This window comes from Panthera tigris, chromosome B3 (genome assembly GCF_018350195.1).
Source record: "Panthera tigris isolate Pti1 chromosome B3, P.tigris_Pti1_mat1.1, whole genome shotgun sequence".
Lineage (NCBI taxonomy): Eukaryota > Metazoa > Chordata > Mammalia > Carnivora > Felidae > Panthera > Panthera tigris.
The window spans coordinates 54325574-54352787 of NC_056665.1; the positions used below are offsets into that span (position 1 = coordinate 54325574).

General features: G+C 36.4%; 1 protein-coding gene across 6 annotated transcripts in view; it reads left to right on the forward strand.

Moving 5' to 3' along the window:
- The window catches only part of FAM227B (family with sequence similarity 227 member B), a 213586-nt gene that overhangs the window by 147805 nt on the left and 38567 nt on the right, over window positions 1-27214 (forward strand). For all 6 annotated transcript variants that reach the window (XM_042988909.1, XM_042988907.1, XM_042988906.1 and 3 more), the window contains 2 exons: window positions 19094-19191; window positions 23167-23327. In XM_042988909.1, the coding sequence (XP_042844843.1) occupies window positions 19094-19191; window positions 23167-23327 (259 nt within the window). The remainder of the gene's footprint in view (window positions 1-19093; window positions 19192-23166; window positions 23328-27214) is intronic.

Sequence of the window (27214 nt, forward strand, 5' to 3'; positions counted from 1 at the left end):
GATTAGAATATAAAATCCTACTAAGAGATCCTTTACTTTTGCTAGACTTGACTCACAAATAAGATTGGCTCTAAGCTTACTATCTGCCAGGAAGGGAAATGACAACATTACTTATGTAATTGGGCAGTATCCATAAAATAAAAACAAACCATTTGTGCACACAAAGTGTATATGTTGCTTATACTAAGTCATTTTTTTTTCCTGCGAATCCCTGTATCAATTTGTATAGGCTATATTACAATGCAGTAACAACATCAGTAAAATTTTAAGTGGCTTATGCTGACAAAGGTTTATTTTTCACTCACATTGTGTATCCATTGCACATAGGCTAGAGTTTCCATTAGTATAGTAACTCAAACATCCAAGCCGAAGAAGACTTTATCTCATTCACCATAATCACTGAAGTAGGGAGAAGAGAACTCAATGAACTGTAAATTGGCTCTTAAATCTTTCTCTCAAAAACAAAAACAAACAAACAAACAAACAAACATCATTTTGACTCAGATTTCATTACTTCATTGCCAGGAGCAAGTTGCATGGCCATGGTTATACAGTAAAACCTTGGGTTGCGAGTAACTTGTTCTGTGAGTGCTCCACAAGACGACCAAACATCTCTAATAAATTTTGACTTGATACACGAGCAATGTCTTGTAATACGAATAGCTCGTGAAGCCAAATCCTACATGACCACAACTGAGACAATGGTTCTCTCTTTCTCGCTACAGAGGAGGAGGAGAAATAGGTAGAGGAATCCCTCACTTTTACACACAGGTAAGTGTGTAAAATGTGGGAAACAGTGAAAATTTTGCAGAAGAGCACCACCGGAATAAGGCTATAGCAGTGAATGAATCTAAGGATATAGATATAGCAGTGAGCCATGAATCTAAGGATAATGCAATGTCACATTTCCATGGAATCCTCAAAAGGAGGCATAAGCAAGTGTCGTTGGTTCCTTGTTAAATTTGCACGAAAAGAAAAAGATTCCATTGAGCCAGTAGATAGCAGGGATTGTGTCAGTGATAGTGAAAGTCATCCTACACAATAACCCTCCTCTCTCTTGTCTCCCTCACACCAGCCCTGAAGGTTTTCAAAGTTAAGTGCTGGTTAGTTTGTTAATTTTTGTTTATATTTTGTATTTTCTTTATTATTTTGTATTATATTACAGTATTGTAATAATTTTTATATGAATATTTTTGCTTTGTGGAACAAATCAACTGAGTTTCCATTATTTCTTATGGGGAAATTCACTTTGATATACAAGTGCTTTGGATTACAAGCACGTTTCCAGAACAAATTATGCTCACAAACCAAAGTTTAACTGAAAGTTTAAAGAGGAAAGAAGCAGGACGCCTGGGGGGCTCAGTCGGTTAAGCCTCCAACTTCAGCTCATGATCTCAGGTCATGATCTCACAGTCTGTGAGTTCGAGCCCCGCGCTGGGCTCTGTGCTGACAGCTCAGAGCCTGGAGCCTACTTCAGATTCTGTGTCTCCCTCTCTCTCTTCTCCTCCCCCACTTGTGCTCTGTCTCTGTCTCAAAAATAAATAAAAACATTTAAAAAATACATATAAAGAGGTAAGAAGTTACCATGTGCCTTGGAAGGATAAAAAGGTGAATATTTATTCTGAACACCCCAGTTGATTACTGCACTTTCCCTAGACAAGCTCTGTGTTTAATATAATGTAAAAAAAAAAAAAAAAAAAAAAAAAAAAAAACAACTGTGTTAACGTAGTGAATACAGCCAGAGTTGAGTCTATAACATTGTGCTGTGTTGACCAAGGAAACAAAGACAGTGCCAAATCTGGGGCACATGGGTGTCTCAGTCAGTTGAGCATCCGAATCTTGATTTCGACTTAGGTCATGATCTCTTGGTTCATGGGATTAAGCCCTGTGTCAGGCTCTGCAATGCTTGGGATTCTCTCTCTCTCCCTCTCTCTCTGCCCCTCCCCCACTCATGTGCACACATGCTGTCTCTCTTTCTCTCTAAAAATAAATAAATAAACATTAAAAAAATTCGATACACAATCTGGTAAAATGGATCTATAGATGGTGGGAAAATTCCATTTTAATACCTAGCTTTTTGCGGTCTACCTTAATTGGAAAATGTCTCCATTCTCCAGTGCAGAAATAAACAAAACTCAGTCACACCTCAATATTTTCAATATTTTCTCTCAACAAAGCTTTTATAAGTATGAAGTAAAAGTGAGTTTGAATTTATACTCCTTAAGAAATAATCTTAATAACAACATTTACCAACATTTATATAACCCTTACAACATGCTAGGTACTATGACTTGCATATATTATCTCAATTTTAATCAGTTAATATGTCTGTAATTATTATCCAATTATATTTGAAGTAATAGAAGCTTAACAAAATTAACATGTCCAGGGTCACTTAGTCTACAAATGGCAGAGCTGGCATTTAAATCTGTGTCCATCTGACTCTAAGGCCTATGTGCTTAACTACCACACTAGTCTCCTTTGGGAATGCAGGTTAAGTTCACATGTATGTACTTTAAACTACTGGTCAAGTGGGTCAGATCACCTATCCCCTGGGAGAGAAGAAGACCTGGCCTGCATGATAAGCCTCCCAAACTCTCAATGAAATTGTCTTGGAGCATATGCCTGCAGAGAGGGTTTATATCCTTTTAAGGTCATTTTAAAGGAGGATCAAGCTCTCAAAATTCTCTGCCATTTGTGGAACGTTCACAGATAGCTATGATATTTTTCAAAGAAAAGTAGGAGCGATGGTTTGAAAAAAAGTATTTATAAAATAATACACGTAAAATATTGTCCCAAGAAACAAGTGTTCCAATAAATAAAAAACACCATACAGGATGCATAAAATACAGCAAGAAAAGAAACTAAGAAAGATTTAAGGAAAATATTAACACTTCAATACATGTAATTGTCTTATTTTTTTAAATCTTAGATACAAAACCTAAACTATTATTACTCATAGCAGAACAATTTAAAAGGCATCTTTATACCATAGTTTCTTTATACTAGTTTCCTTATCCTTTGAATGGTAAAGTGAACACAAGGCCAATCTGGTATAGTGTGACTGAGTAATTCAGAAGGTGAAAAACGAAATTCTTTTTTCCCAATTCTTTTGCAATTCTCAATTAATCTGCAACTGCAAGAATTCCTGTGTTCTTGTGACACTTTCATGTTTTCTTTCACTGTAGCTCTATCATACTGCATTGCAATTATATGAGAACATGTCACAGACTTGTCCTCTCCTCCCCCACACAGACAATGAGCCTTGTTGTCTTCATCTTTGTATCCCAGGCCTTGAACATGTAGTTGAAATTCAGTAGACGTTTGTGAAATGAGTGAGTATGGGTAACATGACTGATAATTTTAATACATAGCAGTTTTTTATTTATAGTACCCAATCAGAGTAAACTACCCTGGAGAAACTGAGGAGTTAATCCAAGCATCTTAGTCAAAACTCTTTCGGTTGTAACAGAAATCCACTTAAACCGGGTAATGGAATGTTAAAATGAGGCTGTTTCTGTCTTCGTTTCTTGTGAGGTCATAAAGACTGATGACATCAACAGATAATATCCTAAAGACCGTCTTGCAGGCCATTAGCCTACTGCCTCCAGACTATAAAAGATGGTGATGAAGGAATATTGAAGAATCAAAAGAATTCCTTAAGAGGAAAGTATTAGAGTACTTCTCCCCTCCAGCCCAGAGAGAAAGAGCTTGGGAAGTTAAAAAGACCAAGAAACAGGTTTCTGCCAACTTCATTCAAACCCAAGTGTCGTGTACTTGGAGTAGTATGACAACTGATATGGCCCATCGTTAGCACATGAGACTACATATGAGTCCAACCACATTGCACATTATCATTCTTTTTCAATTAAAAAGGGCCATATTAGTGGTGTTTTCATTTCTTTAAATACTGATGAAATTGAACTTTTTTTTCAAAAGATTACCTACCAGTTTTATTCAGTTTTATGACTTTTATGTCCTTCATACAGTTTTTGACTAAGATTTTTGTTTCATCTGTGATTTTATTAGAAATTGTTTTCCCAGGAATAAGAAAGGGGTCCACTTTCTTTCTTTTCCATGTGTATATCTAGTTTTTCCAACACCATTTATTGAGGGAACTATCTCTTCCCCACTGCATATTTGGCATGCTTGTAAAAACTTAGTTACTTGTGTATGTATGAGCAGTATATGATTAGGTTTGTATCTGGGTTGCCTATTCTGAAGTGTGATGCCTCCAACTTTGCTCATTTTTGTCAAGATTGCTTTGGCTATTGGGGATATTTTGTGGTTCCATACAAATTTTTAAGACTGTTTTATTCTTATTCTGTGAAAAATGCCATTGGAATTTGGATAGGAATCACATTGACTGTGCATATTGCTTCTTTAGTATGGACATTTTGACAATATTAGTTCTTTGAATCCATGAAAATATCTCTCCAGTTATTTGCATCTTCTTCAATTTCTGTATCATCCTTTTATAGTTTTTAGTGAACAGATCTTTCACAGTCTTGGTTAAATTTAATCCTAAGTATTTTATTCTTTCCAGTGCAGTCATAAGTAGGACGGTTTTCTTCATTTCCTTTTCAAGTAGATTATTGTTGTTGTGAAAAAATGTAACTGGCTGTTTATGTTTATTTTGCTGCATCTTTACTGAACTTCTTTATTAGTTCTAATAGGAATTTTTTAATTGCATCCGTAGGGTTTTCTACATATAAAATCCACATCACTTGCAAAAAGAATCTTACGTCTTCTGTTACAGTTTTGATGCCTTTTATTTCTTTTTCTCATATGATTACTCTTGCTAGTATTCCTAGCACTGTGTTGAATAGAAGTGGCAACATTGCCTGTGACTGATATCAGAGAAAAAGTTTTCGGTGTTTCCCCATTGGTTCTAATGTTAGCTATGGGTTTTTCATAAACAGCCTTTATTGTGTTGAGAACATTGTCTTCTATATCTATTTTACTGAGAGTTTTTATCATGAATGAATGTTATTAAACTTTGTGAAATGCTTTTTCTGCATCTATTGAGAAGATCATGTGGTTTTTATCTTTCATTCTGCTGATGTGGTGTATCACATTGATTGATTTGCATATGTTAAGCCAACCTTGTATCCCAGGGATAAATATTATTTGGTAATGGTATATAATTTTTTTGATGCGTTGTTGAATTTGATTTGTTAGAATTTTATTGAGGAGTTTTGCATCTATGTTCATCAGAGATTTTGGTTTATAGTTTTCCTTACTTTTGGTGTCTTTGTCTGACTTTGGTGTTGGGTGATACTGGCCTCATAAGATGAGTTTGGAAGAATTACCTATGTTTCTATTTTTTGGAAGTTTTAAAGGATTGATATTAATATATCACTGAATGTTTGGTAGAATTCAGTCATCCTGCCATCTGGTCCTGCGCTTTCCCTTATTGGTAGATTTTTTTATTACCACTCCAGTCTTCTTATTTGTCATAGGTCTGTTCAGGCTATCTGTTTCTTCCTGATTCAGTTTTGGTAGATTATAAGTTTCCGAGAATTTATCCACTTCTTCTAGGTTATTCATTCAGTTTATTGGCATATAATTGTTCGCAATAGTCTCTTATGATCCTTTGTTTTTCTGTGGTTTCAGTTGTAATGTCTCTTTTATTTCTGATTTTATTTGAGTCCTCTTTTTTTTCTTGATGAGTTCTAAAGGTTTGTCTATTTTATCTTTTTAAAAAACAGTTCTTAGTTTCACTATTCTTTTCTATTATCTTATAATCTTTATTTCACTTATTTCTGTTCTGATCTTTATTATTTCCTTCCTTCTATTAACTTTGGGCTTAGTTTATTATTCTTTTTCTAGTTGCCTGAGGTATAGAATTAGGTTGTTTAATTGAGATCTTTCTTATTGCTTAACCTAGGCATTTATCATTATGAACTTCCCTCTTAGAACTGCTTTTGAAACAGCCCTTACATTTTGGTATTTTTCATTTTCTTTGTGTCAAGCTATTCTTTTTATTTCTCTTTTGATTTCTTGTTTGATCCATTAGTTGTTCAGTGGCATGTTGTTTAATCTCCACATATTAGTGAAATTCCAATTTTCTTCTTGTAATTGATTTCTAGTTTCATACCACTGTGGTCATGAAAGTTTCTTGATATGATCTCAGTGTTCTTAAATTTATTAAGACTTGTTTTGGAGGATCCTGGGAAGATGGCGGTGTAGGAGGACGCTGGGCTCGCCACGCGTCCTGCTGATCACTTAGATTCCACCTACACCTGCCTAAATAACCCAGAAAACTGCCAGAAGACTAGCAGAACGGATTCTCCGGAGCCAAGCGCAGACAAGAGGCCCACAGAAGAGGGTAGGAAGGGCGGCAAGGCGGTGCGCGCTACACGGACTGGCGGGAGGGAGCCTGGGCAGAGCGTGGTCCGCTGGCCAAGCAGAGCCCCCGAGTCTGGCTTCCAAAAGCGGAGGGGCCTGATGGAGTGTGTTCGGACAGCGAGCAGGACTTGACATCTGGAAGGTTATAAGCTAACAGCTCTGCTCAGAGAACAGGAGGGCTGGAGGACGACGGGAGGGAGAGTTGTTGAGCCCCGGATGACAGAGCTCAGCTTGGTGGGGAACAAAGGCGCTTGCCAGCGCCATTGCCCTCGCCCATCCCCCAGCCAAAATCGCAAAGGGAACCAGTTCTTGCCAGGGAACATGCTTGCACCACACAAACATCCAACGCTGTGCTTCTGCAGATCCATCCCTCCGGCGGGTCTGACTCACTCCTGGTGCCGCAGGGCCCCTCCCGAAGCAGATCTCCAAAAGAAAAGCGAGCTGAGCCTACCCCTCCTGCCCCCGTGCACCTTGCCAATCCACCACAGCTAATACGCCAGAACCCCAGCACCACAAGTCTGGCAGTGTGCAAGTAGCCCAGACGGGCCACGCCACCCCACAGTGAATCCCGCCCCTAGGAGAGGGGAAGAGAAGGCACACACCAGTCTGACTGTGGCCCCAGTGGTGGGCTGGGGGCAGACATCAGGTCTGACTGCGGCCCTGCCCACCAACACAAGTTATTCAAGACAGCACAGGGGAAGTGCCCTACAGTCCTGCACCACTCCAGGGACTATCCAAGATGACGAATCGGAAGAATTCCCCTCAGAAGAATGTCCAGAAAATAACAACAGCTAATGAGCTGATCAAAAATGATTTAAACAATATAACAGAAAGTGAATTTAGAATAATAGTAATAAAATTAATCACTCGTCTTGAAAACAGTATAAAGGACAGCAGAGAATCTGTTGCTACAGAGATCAAGGGACTCAGGAACAGCCAGGAGGAGCTAAAAAATGCTATCAATGAGCTGCAAAATAAAATGGAGACAACTACGGCTCGGATTGAAGAGGCAGAGGAGAGAATAGGTGAACTAGAAGATAAAATTATGGAAAAAGAAGAAGCTGAGAAAAAGAGAGATAAAAAAATCCAGGAGTATGAGGGGAAAATTAGAGAACTAAGTGATGCACTAAAGAGAAATAATATATGCATAATTTGTATTCCAGAGGAGGAAGAGAGAGGGAAAGGTGCTGAAGGTGTACTTGAAGAAATAATAGCTGAGAACTTCCCTGATCTGGGGAAGGAAAAAGACATTGAAATCCAAGAGGCACAGAGAACACCCTTCAGATGTAACTTGAATCAATCTTCTGCACAACATGTCATAGTGAAACTGGCAAAATACAAGGATAAAGAGAAAATTCTGAAAGCAGCTAGAGATAAACGTGCTCTAACATATAAAGGGAGACCTATAAGACTCGTGACCGATCTCTCTACTGAAACTTGGCAGGCCAGAAAGGAATGGCAGGAGATCTTCAATGTGATGAACAGAAAACATATGCAGCCGAGAATCCTTTATCCAGCAAGTCTGTCATTTAGAATAGAAGGAGAGATAAAGGGCTTCCCAAACAAACAAAAACTGAAGGAATTCATCACCACTAAACCAGCCCTACAGAAGATCCTAAGGGGGATCCTGTGAGACAAAGTACCAGAGACACTGCTACAAGCATGAAACCTACGGACATCACAATGACTCTAAACCCGTATCTTTCTATAATAACACTGAATGTAAATGGACTAAATGTGCCAACCAAAAGACATAGGGTATCAGAATGGATAAAAAAACAAGACCCATCTATTTGCTTTCTACAAGAGACTCATTTTAGACCTGAGGACACCTTCAGATTGAGAGTGAGGGGATGGAGAACTATTTATCATGCCACTGGAAGTCAAAAGAAAGATGGAGTAGCCATACTTATATCAGACAAACTAGACTTTAAATTAAAGGCTGTAACAAGAGATGAAGAAGGGCATTATATAATAATCACAGGGTCTATCCATCAGGAAGAGCTAACAATTATAAATGTCTATGCGCCGCATACCGGAGCCCCCAAATATATAAAACAATTACAAATATAAGCAACCTTATTGATAAGAACGTGGTAATTGCAGGGGACTTTAACACTCCACTTACAGAAATGGATAGATCATCTAGACACACGGCCAATAAAGAAACATGGGCCCTGAATGACACATTGGATCAGATGGACTTGACAGATATATTTAGAACTCTACATCCCACAGCAACAGAATATACTTTCTTCTCGAGTGCACGTGGAACATTCTCCAAGATAGATCACATACTGAGTCACAAAACAGCCCTTCATAAGTATACAAGAATTGAGATCACACCATGCATACTTTCAGACCACAATGCTATGAAGCTTGAAATCAACCACAGGAAAAAGTCTGGAAAACGTCCAAAAGCATGGAGGTTAAAGAACACCCTACTAAGGAATGAATGGGTCAACCAGGCAATTAGAGAAGAAATTAAAAAAATATATGGAAACAAACGAAAATGAAAATACAACAATCCAAACACTTTGGGATGCAGCGAAGGCAGTCCTGAGAGGAAAATACATTGCAATCCAGGCCTAGCTCAAGAAACAAGAAAAATCCCAAATACAAAATCTAACAGCACACCTAAAGGAAATAGAAGCAGAACAGCAAAGACACCCCAAACCCAGCAGAAGAAGAGAAATAATAAAGATCAGAGCAGAAATAAACAATATAGAATCTAAAAAAACGGTAGAGCAGATCAATGAAACCAAGAGTTGGTTTTTTGAAAACATAAACAAAATTGATAAACCTCTAGCCAGGCTTCTCAAAAAGAAAAGGGAGATGACCCAAATAGATAACATCATGAATGAAAATGGAATTATTACAACCGATCCCTCAGAGATACAAGCAATTATCAGGGAATACTATGAAAAATTATATGCCAACAAACTGGACAACCTGGAAGAAATGGACAAATTCCTAAGCACCCACACTCTTCCAAAACTCAATCAGGAGGAAATAGAAAGCTTGAACAGACCCATAACCAGAGAAGAAATTGAATCAGTCATCGAAAATCTCCCAACAAATAAGAGTCCAGAACCAGATGGCTTCCTAGGGGAGTTCTACCAGACGTTTAAAGCAGAGATAATACCTATCCTTCTCAAGCTATTCCAAAAAATAGAAAGGGAAGGAAAACTTCCAGACTCATTCTATGAAGGCAGTATTACTTTGATTCCTACACCAGACAGAGACCCAGTAAAAAAAGAGAACTACAGGCCAATATCCCTGATGAACATGGATGGAAAAATTCTCAATAAGATACTAGCAAATCGAATTCAACAGCATATAAAAAGAATTATTCACCATGATCAAGTGGGATTCATTCCTGAGCTGCAGGGCTGGTTCAATATTCGCAAATCAATCCACGTGATACATCACATTAATAAAAGAAAAGATAAGAACCATATGATCCTGTCAGTCGATGCAGAAAAGGCCTTTGACAAAATTCAGCAACCTTTCTTAATAAAAACCCTCGAGAAAGTCGGGATAGAAGGAACATACTTAAAGATCATAAAAGCCATTTATGAAAAGTCCACAGCTAACATCATCCTCAATGGGGAAAAACTGAGAGCTTTTTCCCTGAGATCAGGAACACGACAGGGATGTCCACTCTCACCGCTGTTGTTTAACATAGTGTTGGAAATTCTAGCATCAGCAATCAGACAACAAAAGGAAAGCAAAGGCATCAAAATTGGCAAAGATGAAGTTAAGCTTTCACTTTTTGCAGATGACATGATATCATACATGGAAAATCCGATAGACTCCACCAGAAGTCTGCTAGAACTGATACATGAATTTAGCAAAGTTGCAGGATACAAAATCAATGTACAGAAATCAGTTGCATTCTTATACACTAATAATGAAGCAACAGAAAGACAAATAAAGAAACTGATCCCATTCACAATTGCACCAAGAAGCATAAAATACCTAGGGATAAATCTAACCAAAGATGTAAAAGATCTGTATGCTGAAAACTATGGAAAGCTTATGAAGGAAATTGAAGAAGATATAAAGAAATGGAAAAACATTCCCTGCTCATGGATTGGAAGAATAAATATTGTCAAAATGTCAATACTACCCAAAGCTCTCTACACATTCAATGCAATCCCAATCAAAATTGCACCAGCATTCTTCTCGAAACTAGAACAAGCAATCCTAAAATTCATATGGAACCACAAAAGGCCCCGAATAGCCAAAGTAATTTTGAAGAAGACCAAAGCGGAAGGCATCACAATCCCAGACTTTAGCCTCTACTACAAAGCTGTAATCATCAAGACAGCATGGTATTGGCACAAAAACAGACACATAGACCAATGGAATAGAATAGAAACCCCAGAACTAGACCCACAAACGTATGGCCAACTAATCTTTGACAAAGCAGGAAAGAACACCCAATGGAAAAAAGACAGTCTCTTTAACAAATGGTGCTGGGAGAACTGGACAGCAACATGCAGAAGGTTGAAACTAGACCACTTTCTCACACCGTTCACAAAAATAAACTCAAAATGGATAAAGGACCTGAATGTGAGACAGGAAACCATCAAAACCCTAGAGGAGAAAGCAGGAAAAGACCTCTCTGACCTCAGCCGTAGCAATTTCTTACTTGACACATCCCCAAAGGCAAGGGAATTAAAAGCAAAAATGAACTACTAGGACCTTATGAAGATGAAAAGCTTCTGCACAGCAAAGGAAGCAACCAACAAAACTAAAAGGCAACCAACGGACTGGGAAAAGATATTTGCAAATGACATATCGGACAAAGGGCTAGTATCCAAAATCTATAAAGAGCTCACCAAACTCCACACCCGAAAAACAAATAACCCAGTGAAGAAATGGGCAGAAAACATGAATAGACACTTCTCTAAAGAAGACATCCGGATGGCCGACAGGCACATGAAAAGATGCTCAACGTCACTCCTCATCAGGGAAATACAAATCAAAACCACACTCAGGGGGCGCCTGGGTGGCTCAGTCGGTTGGGTGTCCGACTTCAGCTCAGGTCATGATCTCACAATCCGTGATTTCGAGCCCCATATCAGGCTCTGTGCTGCCAGCTCAGAGCCTGGAGACATCTTTGGATTCTGTGTCTCCCTCTCTCTGCCCCTCCCCTGCTTATGCTCTGTCTCTCTCTGTCTCAAAAATAAATAAAAACATTTAAAAAAAAAAACACCACACTCCGATATCACCTCATGCCAGTCAGAGTGGCCAAAATGAACAAATCAGGAGACTATAGACGCTGGAGAGAATGTGGAGAAATGGAACCCTCTTGCACTGTTGGTGGGAATGCAAATTGGTGCAGCCACTCTGGAAAACGGTGTGGAGGTTCCTCAAAGAATTAAAAATAGACCTACCCTATGACCCAGCAATAGCACTGCTAGGAATTTACCCAAGGGATACAGGAGTACTGATGCATAGGGGCACTTGTACCCCAATGTTTATAGCAGCACTCTCAACAATAGCCAAATTATGGAAAGAGCCTAAATGTCCATCAACTGATGAATGGATAAAGAAATTGTGGTTTATATACACAATGGAATACTACGTGGCAATGAGAAAGAATGAAATATGACCCTTTGTAGCAACATGGATGGAACTGGAGAGTGTGATGCTAAGTGAAATAAGCCATACAGAGAAAGACAGATACCGTATGGTTTCACTCTTCTGTGGATCCTGAGAAACTTAACAGAAACCCATGGGGGAGGGGAAGGAAAAAAAAAAAAAAAGGGAGGTTAGAGTGGGAGAGAGCCAAAGCATAAGAGACTCTTAAAAACTGAGAACAATCTGAGGGTTGATGGGGGGGTGGGAGGGAGGGGAGGGTAGGTGATGGGTATTGAAGAGGGCACCTTTTGGGATGAGCACTGGGTGTTGTATGGAAACCAATTTTACAGTAAACTTCATATATTGAAAAAAAAAAAAAAAGACTTGTTTTGTGACCTAACATATGATATATCCTGGAGACTGCTCCACATGCATTTAAGAAGAATGCGTATTCTGTTGCTTTTGGATGGAATATTCTAGAGATGTCTGTTAAGTCCATCTAGTCTAATGTGTCATTTAAAGTCAATGATTTGTATTGATTTTCCGTTTGAATGATGTATCCATTGATGCAAGTTGGGTATTAAAGTCCCCTCTGTTATTGTATTGCTGTCCATTTTCCCCTTTAGGTCTGTTACTATTTGCTTTTTATATTGGGTGCTCCAATATTAAGTACATAAATATTTACAAATGTTATATCCTCTTGTTGAAATGACCCCTTTATCATTATAGAATGACCTTTGTCTCTTTGTTACATTCTTTGTCTTAAAGTCTATGTTGTCTGATATAAATAAAGCTACCCCAGCTTTCTTTTCATTTTTATTTACATGGAATATCTTTTTCTATCCCTTCATTTTCAGTCTGTGTGTGTCCTTACATGTGAAGTGAGTCTCTTGTAGGTAATATATAGATAGGTCTTATTTGTTTGTTTATCCACTTAGCCACTCTGTCTTTTGATTGGAGAATTTTATTACACTTACATTTATAGGTAATTATTGAAACTTATGTGCTTATTGCCATTTTTAAAATTGTTATCTGGCTGTTGTGTAATTTCTTTTTTCCTTTCTTCTTCTCTTGTGATACGATGATTTTTTTTGTAATGATATGCCTAGATATTTCTTTATATCTATTGTTTACTATAAGTGTTTGCTTTGTTATTAGTTTGAGGCTTACATAAAAAAACTTACATTTATAACAGCCTGTTTTAGATTGAAAACAACTTAAGTTCAAACACATTTTAAAACGTTACGTGATTATTCCTCCTCCATGTTTTATGTTTTTGATGTCACAGTTTCTTTTTACCTTATGTATTCCGTTAACAAATTCTTGATTATAGTTTTTAATACTTTTGTCTTTTCACCTACATACCAGATTTGTAAGTCATTAAGTCACCACTCTACAACATCAGAATATTCTGAATTTTGCTGTATATTTACCTTTACTAGTGAGGTATATACTTCCATATGTTTTCCTATTACTAGTTAACATCCTTTGGTTTCAGTTTAAAGAAGTCCCTTTAAAAAAAAAAAAAAAAAAGAAGTCCCTTTAGGGGCACCTGGATGGCTCATTCAGTTGAGCGTCCAACTCTTGATTTCAGCTCAGGTCATGATCCACGGGTTGTGGGATCGAGCCCCATATCTGACTCCATGCCAAGTGTAAAGTCTGTTTCAAATTCTCTCTCTCCCTCTTCTCCTCTCCCCCACTCATGCTCTCTCTCTCTCAAAAAAAAAAAAAGTTCCCTTTAACATTCTTTGTAAGCCAGTGATGAACTCCTTTTGCTTTTCCTTGTCTGGAAAACTCTATCTCTTTTACAATACTAAAGGACAACTTTAGAGTGGTCTTGTTTGGCAGAGGTTTTTTTCTTTCAGCATTTGAAATATATCATTCCACTCCCTTCTGACTTTCAGAGTTTCTGCTGAAAAATCTGCTAACAATCTTATGGGGGTTCCCTTGTGCATAATAACTTGTTTTTCTCTTGCTGCTTTAAGAGCCTCTCTTTGTCTTTAACTTTTGACAATTTAATTATAATGTGTCTTGATATGGGTCTCTTTGGAGTTATTTTATTTGGAACTCTCTGGGCTTCCTTGATCTAGATGACTGTTTTCTTCCCCAAGTTAGGGAAGTTTTTAGCTATTATTTCTTCCAAGTAAGTTTTCTGACCCTTTCTCAGTTCTCCTTCAGGGTCCCCTATAATGCAAATATATGATCTGCTTGAGGTTGCCTCATAAGTCTTTTAAGCTATCTTTATTCTTTTTGTTTCTTCCTCTTTTCCTTCTCCTCTTCTCCCCTCTTCTCCTTCTTTCCCTCCTCCTCCATGTTCTTCGTCTTTCTCTTCTTTACTGCTCTTATTGGATGATTCCACTGTCTTGTTTTCACATTTGCTGATCCTTTCCTCCATGTCCTATAGTGCTTCTATTGAACCCTTCTTTTTTTAAGAATTTGTTTTAATGCTTATTTTTGAGAGAGAGAGAGAGAGAGAGAGAGAGAGAGAGAGAGAGAATGAGGGAGGAGCAGAAAGAGGGAGACACAGAATTGGAAGCAGGCCCCAGGCTCTGTCTGAGCTGTCAGCACAGAGCCTGATGTGGGGCTCGAACTTATGAACTGTGAGACCATGACCTGAGCCAAAGTTGGATGCTTAACCAACTAAGCCAACCAGGCGCCCTTTTATTGAACTCTTCTATTGTATTTTTCAGTTCCATTATTATATTCTTTGCTCTGTAATTTTTGTTTTGTACTTTCTTATATTTTCTATCTCTCTGTTGAAATTCTCACTTTGTTCTTGCATTGTTCTCCTGACCTCAGTGAACACCTTTATGACTTACTTTGAATTCTTTATCAAGTAAACCACTTACTTCTATTTTGCTAAAAAAATTTTCTGAGGTTTTAACTTGTTCTGTAATTTGGAACATATTCTTATGTTGTTTTCATTTTCGTGGACTCTGTGTTGGTTTCAATGCATTCAATAAAACAGCCACTTTCCCAGTCTTGAAGGAGTGGCCTTTCCTGGCCCTACCTCTTGGTTTCTCTCAAACCTTTGTGATTTGTTAAAATAGGCTACTTTGTTTAAGAACAAAGTGGTTTCCAGTAGTTGAGGGTATGTCAAGAACTGTCCGTTTCCCAAAGGGAAGGATCTCAGTCAACATTTAGATTCAAGCTGAGTGGAAGCAAGACCCTCAGACAGCAACTTTGAAAATATGCAAATAAACCTCTTTCAGGAGAAAATTAGGAGATGGAAATTTCTGTCTGTTCTCTCTGCCTTCAGCCCTGGGGCGATAGTCTATTAAGAACTATTTCTTTGTTTGCTACTGTCCTACTGAACCCATGAACACAAGCCCTGCTAGCTACCAGAACCATGCTATCAAGGGATGTGTCCTCTGGATAGTGGCCACAAAAGTCTGTGCTCTGGCCTTCTCTTTTGTAGAACATTTTTAGATATGGGAACATGGTTTCAACATAGAACCCATCAGTGATAAGTTCATGTAATCACTAATCTCAAGAATGTAAAGAATTTATATGACACCAGGCAAGACTGTCAAGGCTTGGTTATAAAATAAAAGTAATCCAAATTCCTTTTAATTTTATTACTTTCAACAATTATAGTTTGTGTTACTGTGTGCAATGAAATTAGTCTTAATTTTTGTTTCATTTTTAATGTTCTTATGTAGATAAATTTACATATGATATAGGAAAAGGAATTTACCAGACAGTATGTCCTAATTTTTGCTTCAGAACTCATTTAGTTGTTAGTTTTTTTAATGTTTTCTATTCTACAGGAAAGACTTAAAATGGATCGAATTTCCTTCAACAACATCTTTGATCAAGTCAAGCTTAAAAGCTATTTTGTTTTACATTGGTAATGTGTGGCTCCACAGAGCCTTAGTTCATAAATACACTAGTTCTTTATTTCAGATACTTGCCACTTAGCTCTTTACACAAAAACTATAGAAATATTTAAAAACTAATCACTTGTGTTTTGCACCTATAACTTGTCTAAGTAATAATATGAGATTTAGTTCTTAAAGACACAGATATAATACCTAGTAAGCAGTAATAGAAAGAAATAATTTCCCAAGCCAAAATAAAGGAATAATACTGTATTTTCCTTGGGAAACAAATGTGATATGGATCACTATTATATGTTACACATAAAATCTTGATGTTCTTGGATATACTAAATTTAGTTCAAACTTGGTGAAACCTAAGGATGCTAGAGGTGGCCTACTTACATGCATATAGCACTTCATACTTAACAAAGTGCATTTATAGGCACTTGAACTCTCTAACCTCTCTGTGAGATTATTTATAATTATGTATGTTATATTAACATTACTTGGAGAAGAAAGTTAATTGTACTTTAGAACATTGTGAAGAAGTCCTTAATGCTTCATTTTGCCAATTTAAAACAAATCACATATAGAGAAGGGGGAAGATGATTCTGTATGTAGCTAAGTAGACAGATGTAACTTGTTTGACGTCTAATATGTAAACAAACCAATGACTGGCCCTGCAAATGGTAGGACTGAAGGGACCTGGAGAAGTATATGTATAGGATCTGAAAAAAATCTGGGAAGCATGATAAGAAAACATATGCAATAAAGCAGTAAGGACATACTCATGGGTGTGCAGTACTTGGTTTGAAATAACTGTATCATTTTCCTATATTACTGAAACAAAATTGTATTTGTTTTATTTCTTATTTTCTCAGATCACATGTATTTTGCATGACTACTTGTGTTTTCTCTTTCCTTTGTTTCCCCTTACACTTCAACACTAGATGAAACTCTCCAAGAGCAATTCTAGTTTAACTTAGATATAAATGGATCCCTGAGTAATGCTTTTTTTGTGTGTTTCTCTAGTTTATTCACTAATTGTATTAATATATGCATGAAGTTTAATTTTGCCAAATTATGGGGATTATTTGCATCTCAGAAAGACTACTAATACTAAAGTAAAAACTACAAAGGTGGATAAAGATAACCATACTTACTTGCATAAATGTCTCCCTTTTAAACATTCCTAAAATAAATAGGGGATAGTTGTGGAACTGAATTTTTTCCGATGTAAGTGGAGTAAGACTGGAATATTTTATCACTAGTGAAATTTCTGAAGACTAGTAAGAACAGATGAGACATTTTCTTATGGTTTTATCAAATAGGATTATTTTTGGTTTTTCAAATGATCTTCTCAAGCTTTTAGGGATATGAGAACAGAGGATATATGAAAACTATAATCAGGGAAAATTAATATTTTCACCTAAAATAAATTATGGATTAGGGGACTATAGGAGAAAAAAGCTAATAAATATAGTCATTTTAAGATTACTTATCATATCCTGGTGGAATTTTTAATTTTTGTAGAATTTTCTGCAATTTTTTTTGACTCTGTCACTCCTAAAATTTCCTTGCTTTGTGTTTTTTATTTAGTTCTTACTTTTTTGTCTTTTGCTATTATTCCCAGCTTAAGATTTTTGCCTGATATTAATGTATATGACCTTCTATTGATTAATTTTACAACCAAAGTTAAGTATTCTCAAAAGTAAGGTTTTTATTGTAGGTACAATAGACATGAAGTAGAGATCCTTATATTATTAATATTATATCTGTTCATACAGACTAGGAATTATGTATTATATAAATATGTATTTAAGGATGATTCAAAATGGAGCAAGTTTTATTTTTTTTATTATCCCTCTCAGGGAATATTTGTATTGGTTTTTTATTTATCTTGTTTCTTTATACAAATGAAGGCAAATACAATATACTTTTACATTCTCCCTTTTATACTAAAGGTATATATCAGTCAAATAATATACTCTGCTCTACACATTGCCTTCATCACTTAATGATATGACCTATAGATCTCTTCTTATCAGTATAGGGATCTTCCTCATTTCTTCTTACAACTGCATGGTGTTCCATCAAATCGGGTGCCTTAGTTTATTTAACTAGTACTTGACTGCTATTAAATACATGGGCTATTTATAATCCCTAAATTTTATAAATTACACCACAATCAATAAACTTGTACATGTGTTCTTTCATACTGTGGAGGAGACTGTGTACGACATAGTCTCAGAAGAGTGATTGCTGGGTCAAAGAGAAAATATGTCTGTATTTTTGTAGATATTGCCAGATGTCCCTCCATAAGGGGTTGTTTGCTTTTGAGCAGGTTTTAAAGGAAATAAATTATATGCTTTATTACCTTTCTTGCCCATTCTAACGCCAACTTAATCTAAACCTGGTTCCACTCAAAATTCTAAAATGCTAGTTCCTTCCTAACTCATTCTTTACTCTGCCAGAGATAAATGCCTACTTGCCTCTAGCATTTCAGGCTGATATTAATATCTTTTAACGTCTAATGTAAAAAATCAATCCAGGTGACTTTCCTTAACTCTTCAGAGCTGTATCATCAACATTACTATCTGTAGATCCAATTAGTCTACCTGGTAATTGGTAATAACAATCAGGCCAGAATCTAGTACAAACCTCAGATTACTTGTTTTCTCTGTTCTGTGTTAAGATATCCTTAATAACTAGCTTGTTCTTTTAGGCTGATTGAACTGCTGATTAAAATACAATTCTCCTTTTCTTTAAAACATGGCAAGATTTCCTTGTTATCTTCATGTATCTTCATGCTGGTTGCAGGGGAAACTTACCAAATCTTTCCTTATTTGGATTTGTTGGCAATAGATGGAAAAGGTGGACCCTGACATGCAGAAGCCCAAGCCTCCTATTGCATTAAACTAGAGGGTCATGGACAGCCCCAGACCCTAAAGCAAAAGACCTAGGCCTGTGTCTTAAATGATAGCTTAGAGCTATAGCTTAGAGTCATACAACTTCCTGCACTTAATTATCCCATCTGTAAATTGTGGAAAATCTTACTTATCTCACAGAATGGTTTGTGACAGTGAAATGAAAGAGATAATGTAAGTGAATGAGTTTTATCAATTCTAAAGCCCTGTTAAGTAAAAATGGGATGGTATATTTATTTCCTCTAACTGAGGCAAGCTATAACAATATCCTAACCTCTTCTGTCTCATCCATCCATCCATGGCTCTTTCCATGTTTAGGGCACATTGCTAGAAGAAAATTATGCTTTTTTTTAAAGAAACAAAAACAGAATATTTAGGAAAATACTTTATTTTCTCTTTTAGCGATAGACTTCAATATGATGAAAATTTTAAAGAACCCAAGAGCATACACAATGCCCACATTCAAGGAAGAATCAAGTGTATCAAGACTAACAACAAAGGTTTGAGCATAATAATTATAAAAAATGTTCTTACTTTTTTTTTAATGTTTATTTTTGAAAGAGAGACAGAGAGAGAAAGGGAGCACAAGCAGGGAAGGGGCAGAGAGTGTGGGAGACACAGAATCCGAAGCAGGCTTCAGCCTCTGAGCTGTCAGCACAGAGCCCGACATGGAGATGGAACTCACAAACCATGAGATCATGACCTGAGCTGAAGTCAGACGCCCAACCTACTGAACCACCCAGGCGCCCCCCCAAAATGTTCTGACTTCTTTAATTTGCTTAGTTTAACAGCTTCATATAGACAGTGTTCATTGTTACACTCCTGATATATATTTTAGAAAAATTTAGTGATCAAAGTGATTTACCAGAGAGGTTAATCTTAATGTTAAAATGTTTTATTGTTTTTTAAAAATATCCTCTGCGTGCCTGGGTGGCTCAGTTGGTTAAGCATCTGACTCTTGATTTCAGCTCAGGTCATGATCTTACAGTTTATGGGATCGAGCCCTGTGTTTGGCTCTGTGCTGACAGGGCGGAACCTGCTTGGGATTCTCTCTCTCCCTCTCTCTCTGCGCCTCCCCTGCCTCTCTCTCCCTTTCTCTCAAAATAAATAAATAAACTTTAAAAATTTTTTTAAATAAAATATCCTCATCTCTAATGAACAAAAAACCACATAAAATTCATTTTTTCCCACACTTCTGGCACTGCTTTTCCTTGGGTTGATATACAAACATTGATCTCAACTATATCTCAGTAAGTTCTAGTCAAAATTGCAGGGAAAATGTCACAAGAGTTTTCATCAAACTCCTCTGAAGCCATGGCTCTGGAATAACTGGCTATATGTGTGTAGTGTTACTGATAAGTTGTGGGTACTTAGTTTTTGCACGTTTCTGGTGGTTCCTCCCTAATAGAGACCCTCAGGGACTTGGCCACCTTGTGTTGCTTTAGCCAAGATTTGATGAGGTTACAGGCTTGAAATTCTGAATTTGATCTCTTATTAGACAAATGGGTTTTAAATTGATTGCAGTCTTTATTGCTAAAATTTTGTCTGGATTGTCTAGTCAAGTCTGACCATAAATTTTAAATTATGCCTATATACAAACCGCTTTCTGAAGTCAATACTTAATATATTTCCCTATCTTTAATAACCCAGATAACTAAAATGTTTTCTAACCTTTACAGTGCTGCCAAAGGTGGTTTGTAAGTACTTAGAATAGAAACTGGTGATCTCTAGGAGTCAATTTAGGATCAATGACAATATCACACCATTAGGGTTGGGTGGGGACACGTACAATATTGCTGGATTTATAAATCAGGAAATGTAATAGAGGCTGTATATCTGATCTTCAGTAATCACTATAAATGGCCTTTTACACCTTATTTACAAGTTGAAGAAATATGGACAGGTGGATTTCTAACTGACTGAACAAACTTTTTCAGATGACACTGTTAAAAGATGGAAAGCAAACTGCAGATCCATCTCTGGTAATACACCACATTGCTGCATCATTGGCCCTGTCCTCTGCAGACTATTTTATCAACAACTTGGATAAAAACATGGTTGCCATTTTTATTAGATATTTGGAAGTCATAAACCTTGGAAGAACGATGAATGCATTGGATGACTAAAGGTTTACAACAGTTGAGTAGTAGGCCTAATCTTAGAAGATAAATTTTTATTATGAAAAAAGTATAAAGGTCCAAAATTACAGCTGCATAAGTATAGGATAATAAAGCCTTGGGTTAGAGGCATCCGAAAAGATTTGGAAATTATTTTTTACAATAATCTCTGTATGTATCAACACACTGTTGACTCCCAAATCTTACTGCATTCTTGAGGTTTTTAAACAGACATATGGGATCTACTCTATGTTGATTACACAATTATTGTGTATTATGTTCATTTGGGAGTCCTGCATTATAAAAGGGTGTAGACAAACAAAAGAGTTCTGAATAGAAAATAATCAGGATAATTAAGGACTATAATTATATAATTAATGGTATATTTGAGCAATGACCAAAATATTTAAAGGCATTTCCATTAGAAAAGAAAAGACTCTGGTGGTTGTAATAACTGTTTTCAAATATGTAGAGAGCTACTGTAGGAAAGCAGGATTAGGCTTTTTCTGTGTGGCTCAAAATAATTGTTTTACCAATACAAACCATAAAGTTCTTACATTTACTGGTAAGTGAAAGCTATAGGGAGACAGTTTTCAGTGCAACATAAAGAATTTTCTAAGCACCAGCGTTGTCCAGATGCCGAATGGGTGCCTGTGGCTTCCGAATGCCCATATGAGCATCGGCAGAATGCACATTCAAACCTCAAAAATCAAAGTTTACCTTTCTAGTCATTGACAGCAATTATCCTTTAATAACTTAACAAAACAATGAAGCACCAAACTCCTCCTTCTAGCTCATCTCCTGTGACTCTTTCAAAGTTTATGGGATTCCTTGGTTCTAAGATTTAGTACTAAGTTGACTCTTGACTATATAGGTCTTGTTTTATGGGACCTTAAAGTTTTCTGATAATTTTCTACCATTATCTTTTGTGGGGCAGATGGAAGTAGTGAGGCTCCTGGTAATTGTTTTGGCTATTTGGAATATCTCTAGGAGTTCTTTGCACCACTTCAAACCCTCTGCTTTAAAGTATCTAAGAAAATGGCTAAGGCTCCACAAAACACTGGATATACACTTAATGCCTAGCTCTGCTATTATCGAGTTGAACTGCCCTTAAAAATCAGTGGTCCTTCTATGGAAGAAGTAGGTATTAACTGTGGTTTTCCTATGTAAAAAAAGGAGAACTGTGGAAAAAATAACAAATGTCTATGTCTTGAATTTCAGTAAGATCAAGTTTCTGTCTTACAGTATCCAAGGCAGAATCTGGGGAAAAGGTCATGAAACATCTTTCTTTCTAGACAGGTAGTATTTCCTTTTAATCTAGACAAAGCTTGTCCTGGTTATGTATGCAATTTAAAGATCAGGCTAGATATAACCTTATGTGAATTTCCATGGGAGATTGAGACGAAGTAAATGATTTACATCATAGAAAACATGTCTGATTTTGACACTGAGTTTTCACCATCAGAGAATTGCTTTTGATTATGATAGTCCCACTACTCAAAATAATTCTGGAGCATCTCTGAAGGAAAGCAATGAAAAAGTGACCATAAGCAAAAGAAACACAAGACAACTGTATGTATCAGTAAAAGCAAATGAGCATAAAATCTTATTTCCTCACAGGAAGTGGAATCAATAATAAATCTCACATCTAGACATTACAAAAAGGGAGGAAAGACTTAATGTATGAATTGTTGCTATACTGACCTTATATCCCACAAGAAGTCAGTAATAAAATCTTGGAGCAATTATATTTATGACAGAGAATTCATGGACAGTTTTTTTTTCCATTAGCACTTCGATTATGTTATCCACATGCCTTCTGGCCTCCTTTGTTCTGATAAAAATTCAGCTTTAAACCTTATTGGGATTCCCTTATATGTTGTTTTTCTCTTGCTGCTTTTGAAATTTCTTTTTGTCTTGGTCTTTCAGCACTTTGAGTATGATGTGTCTAGGTGAGTATTTTTCCTACTTGGAGTTAAGTTTCTTGGGTATGTTTTTCACAAAAGTTTGGAGGTTTTGGTCATTTTTGTCTTCATATTTGTTCCTGTCCCTTTTTCTGGAGCTCTGTTCATTTTCCTCTTTCATTTTTCTTTCTGTTCTTCAGGCAAAATAATGTCTATTGACCTATTTATCAAGCTGATAAATAAAAAAGCTAGAAGAGCCTTACTGCACAAACTCATAGACTCATACTGTAATAAATGTCTCTCATTAAGAAGGTGCTTTGCGGAATTTCTTTTTATTTATTTTAATATACCAGATAATAACTATATTCATAGTTATAATACAGTTACATTTATTTATAGCTCTTTAAAAATACATAAAAGTAATAATTAACTTGATTTTTTTTCTCCTTTACAGTCCCATTATAGTAGCACTGGTCCAGAGTTTAACCGTGTACTGTTCAATTTTGGAGGTCAGAGTCCACTGATTTTATATTATCTGAAGATGCATGAGTTAGCTGGTATTTCCAAGGCCCCTAAACAAACCAAGATTAAATTCACTGAAATATTGCAAGAACCATATCCTTTTTTAAGCTTTGCTTTAATGTGATCTGTTGAAAACTTTTTACTTAATATCTCAATCAAGGAAAGAGGTGAATGCATTTTTTAACCAATGTTTTTTACTTAGCATTTAATTGTATTCAAAATGTTTGTACCATGTTTGGTTAAAGTATTTTCTCTTTTAGATCTAAGGCTGTGATTTTGCATGTAAGAAAGATTTTAAGAAACAGAAAACCGAGGAACTTTATTTTTTTTTCAATATATGAAATTTATTGTCAGATTGGTTTCCATACAACACCCAGTGCTCATCCCAAAAGGTGCCCTCCTCAATACCCATCATCCACCCTCCCCTCCCTCCCACCCCCCATCAACCCGAAAACCGAGGAACTTTAAAAACTGGTATATGTAACTCTTTAGCAAAAGACTATCTTTGCAACTTTACTGTTCAGTGTTCAGTTTCAAGCATTTGTCAGACTGTGGATCATGGGCTTCTAGAGTCTCCAGAGGAAAGTTTCAACCATGTTTTAGCTGTATAATTCTTTATTCCAATGAAATTTATCAGAAAGATCAGTATTTAAAATATAATATAAATGAACTTGGAGCTCTTTCATTGCAGCCAGGTGGGAAGACCAGAGTTCTGTCCACTTATACTCCTCTGTTCACTCTGCATAACCCATGCTGGCCCAGGGCTCACTGGGGACTCAGATGAACCTCAAAGGGATCTACTACAGTAGTCTCCAAATTGAAGTGGACACGCATGCACAGTTCTGAGTGTATATGTGTTTACGCCTCTCTCTCTCTCTCTCTCTATATATATATATATAATATACATATTTTTAAAGACTCTTATTTATATCTATTTTTATCTTTAATAATAAGCTTAAACTTTGCTAATATTTAGTAAGTAGGTACTTTACTCAGCTGACATTTCAGCTGAACTCTACTGTTTTGAAGGATAATGATGACATCTTTGCTCTTGTGTTTTCTGAGTATCACAACATGTTGCTGTTTTCTTTGGTGGGAAGTAGATTTGTAGACTATATCATCTAGTTTAATAATCACTAGTGGACCAATAGCTTTAAAAGATTCTTGGAAAGAAACTTTGGATTGATGACAATATTTATAAGGCAAGAATAAATTTTTTAAAAAATAAAGAAAATGCCATAATGATTTTTCCCCTACTCCTCAAAGGAGAGCCTTTTCAGCCATACTAAGAAAATAAATTAATGCTGAGCCAATCAATTCTGCCAATATGTAGGCTAAAAAAAAAACAGAAATAAAAATTTTCAAGATGACTATTTGAAATGTGGATATACATAATTATTATAACTAATGAATCTAGCCTTAAGTGTATGTTATACTTTTCAATATTAGCAAATGATTCTATAATGCCAGGTTAATTTACAAGGCATTAATAAACAACTGTGTAGACATCAAATCTCTATAATTTGAGGGGAAAAAAAGGTTTGGCATACCATTAATAAAGGTAAAGTTAAATTTTATTTTCACAATATTTGATCTGGCTTTTATTTGCAGACTACATATATTCTATAATATATGTAATATATTAATACAGATTAATATTACCTAATTCATAAATTGAAAATTATACCTGTGTGGGAGTGTGCTCACATAGCTGTTACTCATGGGACATATGATCAAAATGTGCTCTAGCAGAGTCTCAGGACTCTTCCTAGGACACTTCCTCTCCCACATTTTAATCAGGACACCCCCCAGAGCCTAACTGACCACATGTACATGGAATTAACTTGGGTAGTTCTGGAACAAAAGGATAGATACAAACTACAGGGCTAAATCAGCCTGTTCAGGGATATGTAAATTAAGTAATGATCCAAGGATTATCACCAACTTTGGATTAGTCTGAAAGAATTTTTTTAAATGTTTAGAAGTGAAATTTGAAAGATATATAAAACCCTTCATAATAAATTGCTTTTATCTTTAACTAATCTTAATTGTAATTATAAAAATGTTAGTCTTTGTGTTTACATTTCTGATGGGCATGAATTTGTCTAATGGCTATGCCAGGACAGATTGTACAACCAATTTACTGAGAATGTAGGGGGAGTGTAAGTAAGTGTGGGGGTGAGGAGAGGAGAAAATGGAGATCTAAAGCATGAAATCTTTTATGGAATGAGTATCTTATTCCATAATTATGTGAAAGAAAACACCCTTTGGAAAGAAATGCGGCTTTCTGTGATGCTTTCTGAGCTTGTAAAATGTTAATAACCCCAATAAGAAAAAATGTCTCTAGACCTAATGATAAACAAAATGATGATGATGTCTCATCTTCATCAGCACTTGGCAGTTTTGCAAAGCATATAATGAATCACGCTATGTATTAGCACAAAAATGACGAGAGTCTTGTGACAGGGGCATATCACACCACTTTATGGATAAGGAAATCAAAGCACAAAGAGGGTAAATGGTTTGCCCAGGGGATTCATGCAGTAGAGCTAGCACCAGAGTCTTCTACCGTTTCCTGGGCCATGCTTATTTTCCTGACATGGTGATCTAGGCTATAATTCTGAGTGTGATACTGATGGTTGGCGGCGGTCCAGTAATGTTTTCCCCAAGATAATGATAGCTGCTAATGAAATTTCTGTATGGATTTCCCATAATTATTTGTGATGACTGTATGGTCATTGAATATTTCTCTCTCACTCAAATTTTACTTTGAAGCTATTCAAAATATAAAATATTTTTAATAGTTTTCTCTGAGCTTGCTTATTGGAATCTTGTGGCTTTCCTGAAGTGGAGAGACGATAATTTGCAGTGAGTACATCTATGCATGGTGAGGGAATAGGAGAAAGTAGAGAAGGCAGAGAAGAAGATAAAAAATAACAAAAAAGATAAATATAATTCATTATATTTGAGGTAGGCAGACTGTAAGATGGGCCCCAGTGATCCCCACCTGGTATTCATACCTCAATTCCCTTCCATTTATTGTGGGCTGAACCTATGACTTGATTCTAATAGGATATGGTTAGCATAATGGTGTATCGCTTCTGACATTCAGTTGCAAAAAGACTGACATCAGTCCTGCTAGCATTTCTTGCTCACTCTCTCAGAGCCCTCGGGGTGGGGGTGGGGGTGGAGGAGAACCAGCTATCATGTTGTGAGCTGTTTTGTGGAGAAGGCCACATGGTAGGGAAGTGAGGCTTCCAGCCAACAGCCAGTAAGAAATTGACACATTTAGTTTAACAATCCTTGAAGAAATAAGTCTGGCCAACAACCACATGAGTGACTGACCTATGAAGTAAATCCTCCTTTGGTCCCTGCTCACACTTTTATTGGAGCTTCTGAGGGACCCTGAGCCAGAAGTATGCACTGACCTGTGCCCAGATTCCTGACCCACAGAAGCCACGCAATAACAAACATTTGTTGTTTTAAGCTGCCCAGTTTTGGGGTAATTTATTAAGTATCAGTAGGTAACTCAACAATGTTTGAGCGAAAGTCTAGATTCAGATGAATCTCTTCAGTAAATCCAAATATTTATCACATTGTAGTGTAAGGTTCACTTGTTTTTCTCACCCAATAGAGAGCAAAGAATTATTTGCCTCTATGTCCCTGACATGGGAAAAAGTATCTCGCATATGATATATGTTAAATAAATATCTGATAAGTGAGTATAGCATGGTTTTATTTAAAGATAAGGCCAGATTTCATTTTATTTAAAAAAATTGATATTATTAAAATGAATAAAACTGGAGGATAGGGATAGAAATTTGAGAGTTATTGGTACAAAGTTCATCTTTGAAGTCATCATTATCAAAATGTTTTTCAAATTTTATTGAACAGTTACTATGTACCAAGCGTTCTTTTGAGTACTTTACATTTATTAAATCATTTCATTCTCATGTCACCTTCTGAGTTAGATACTATTA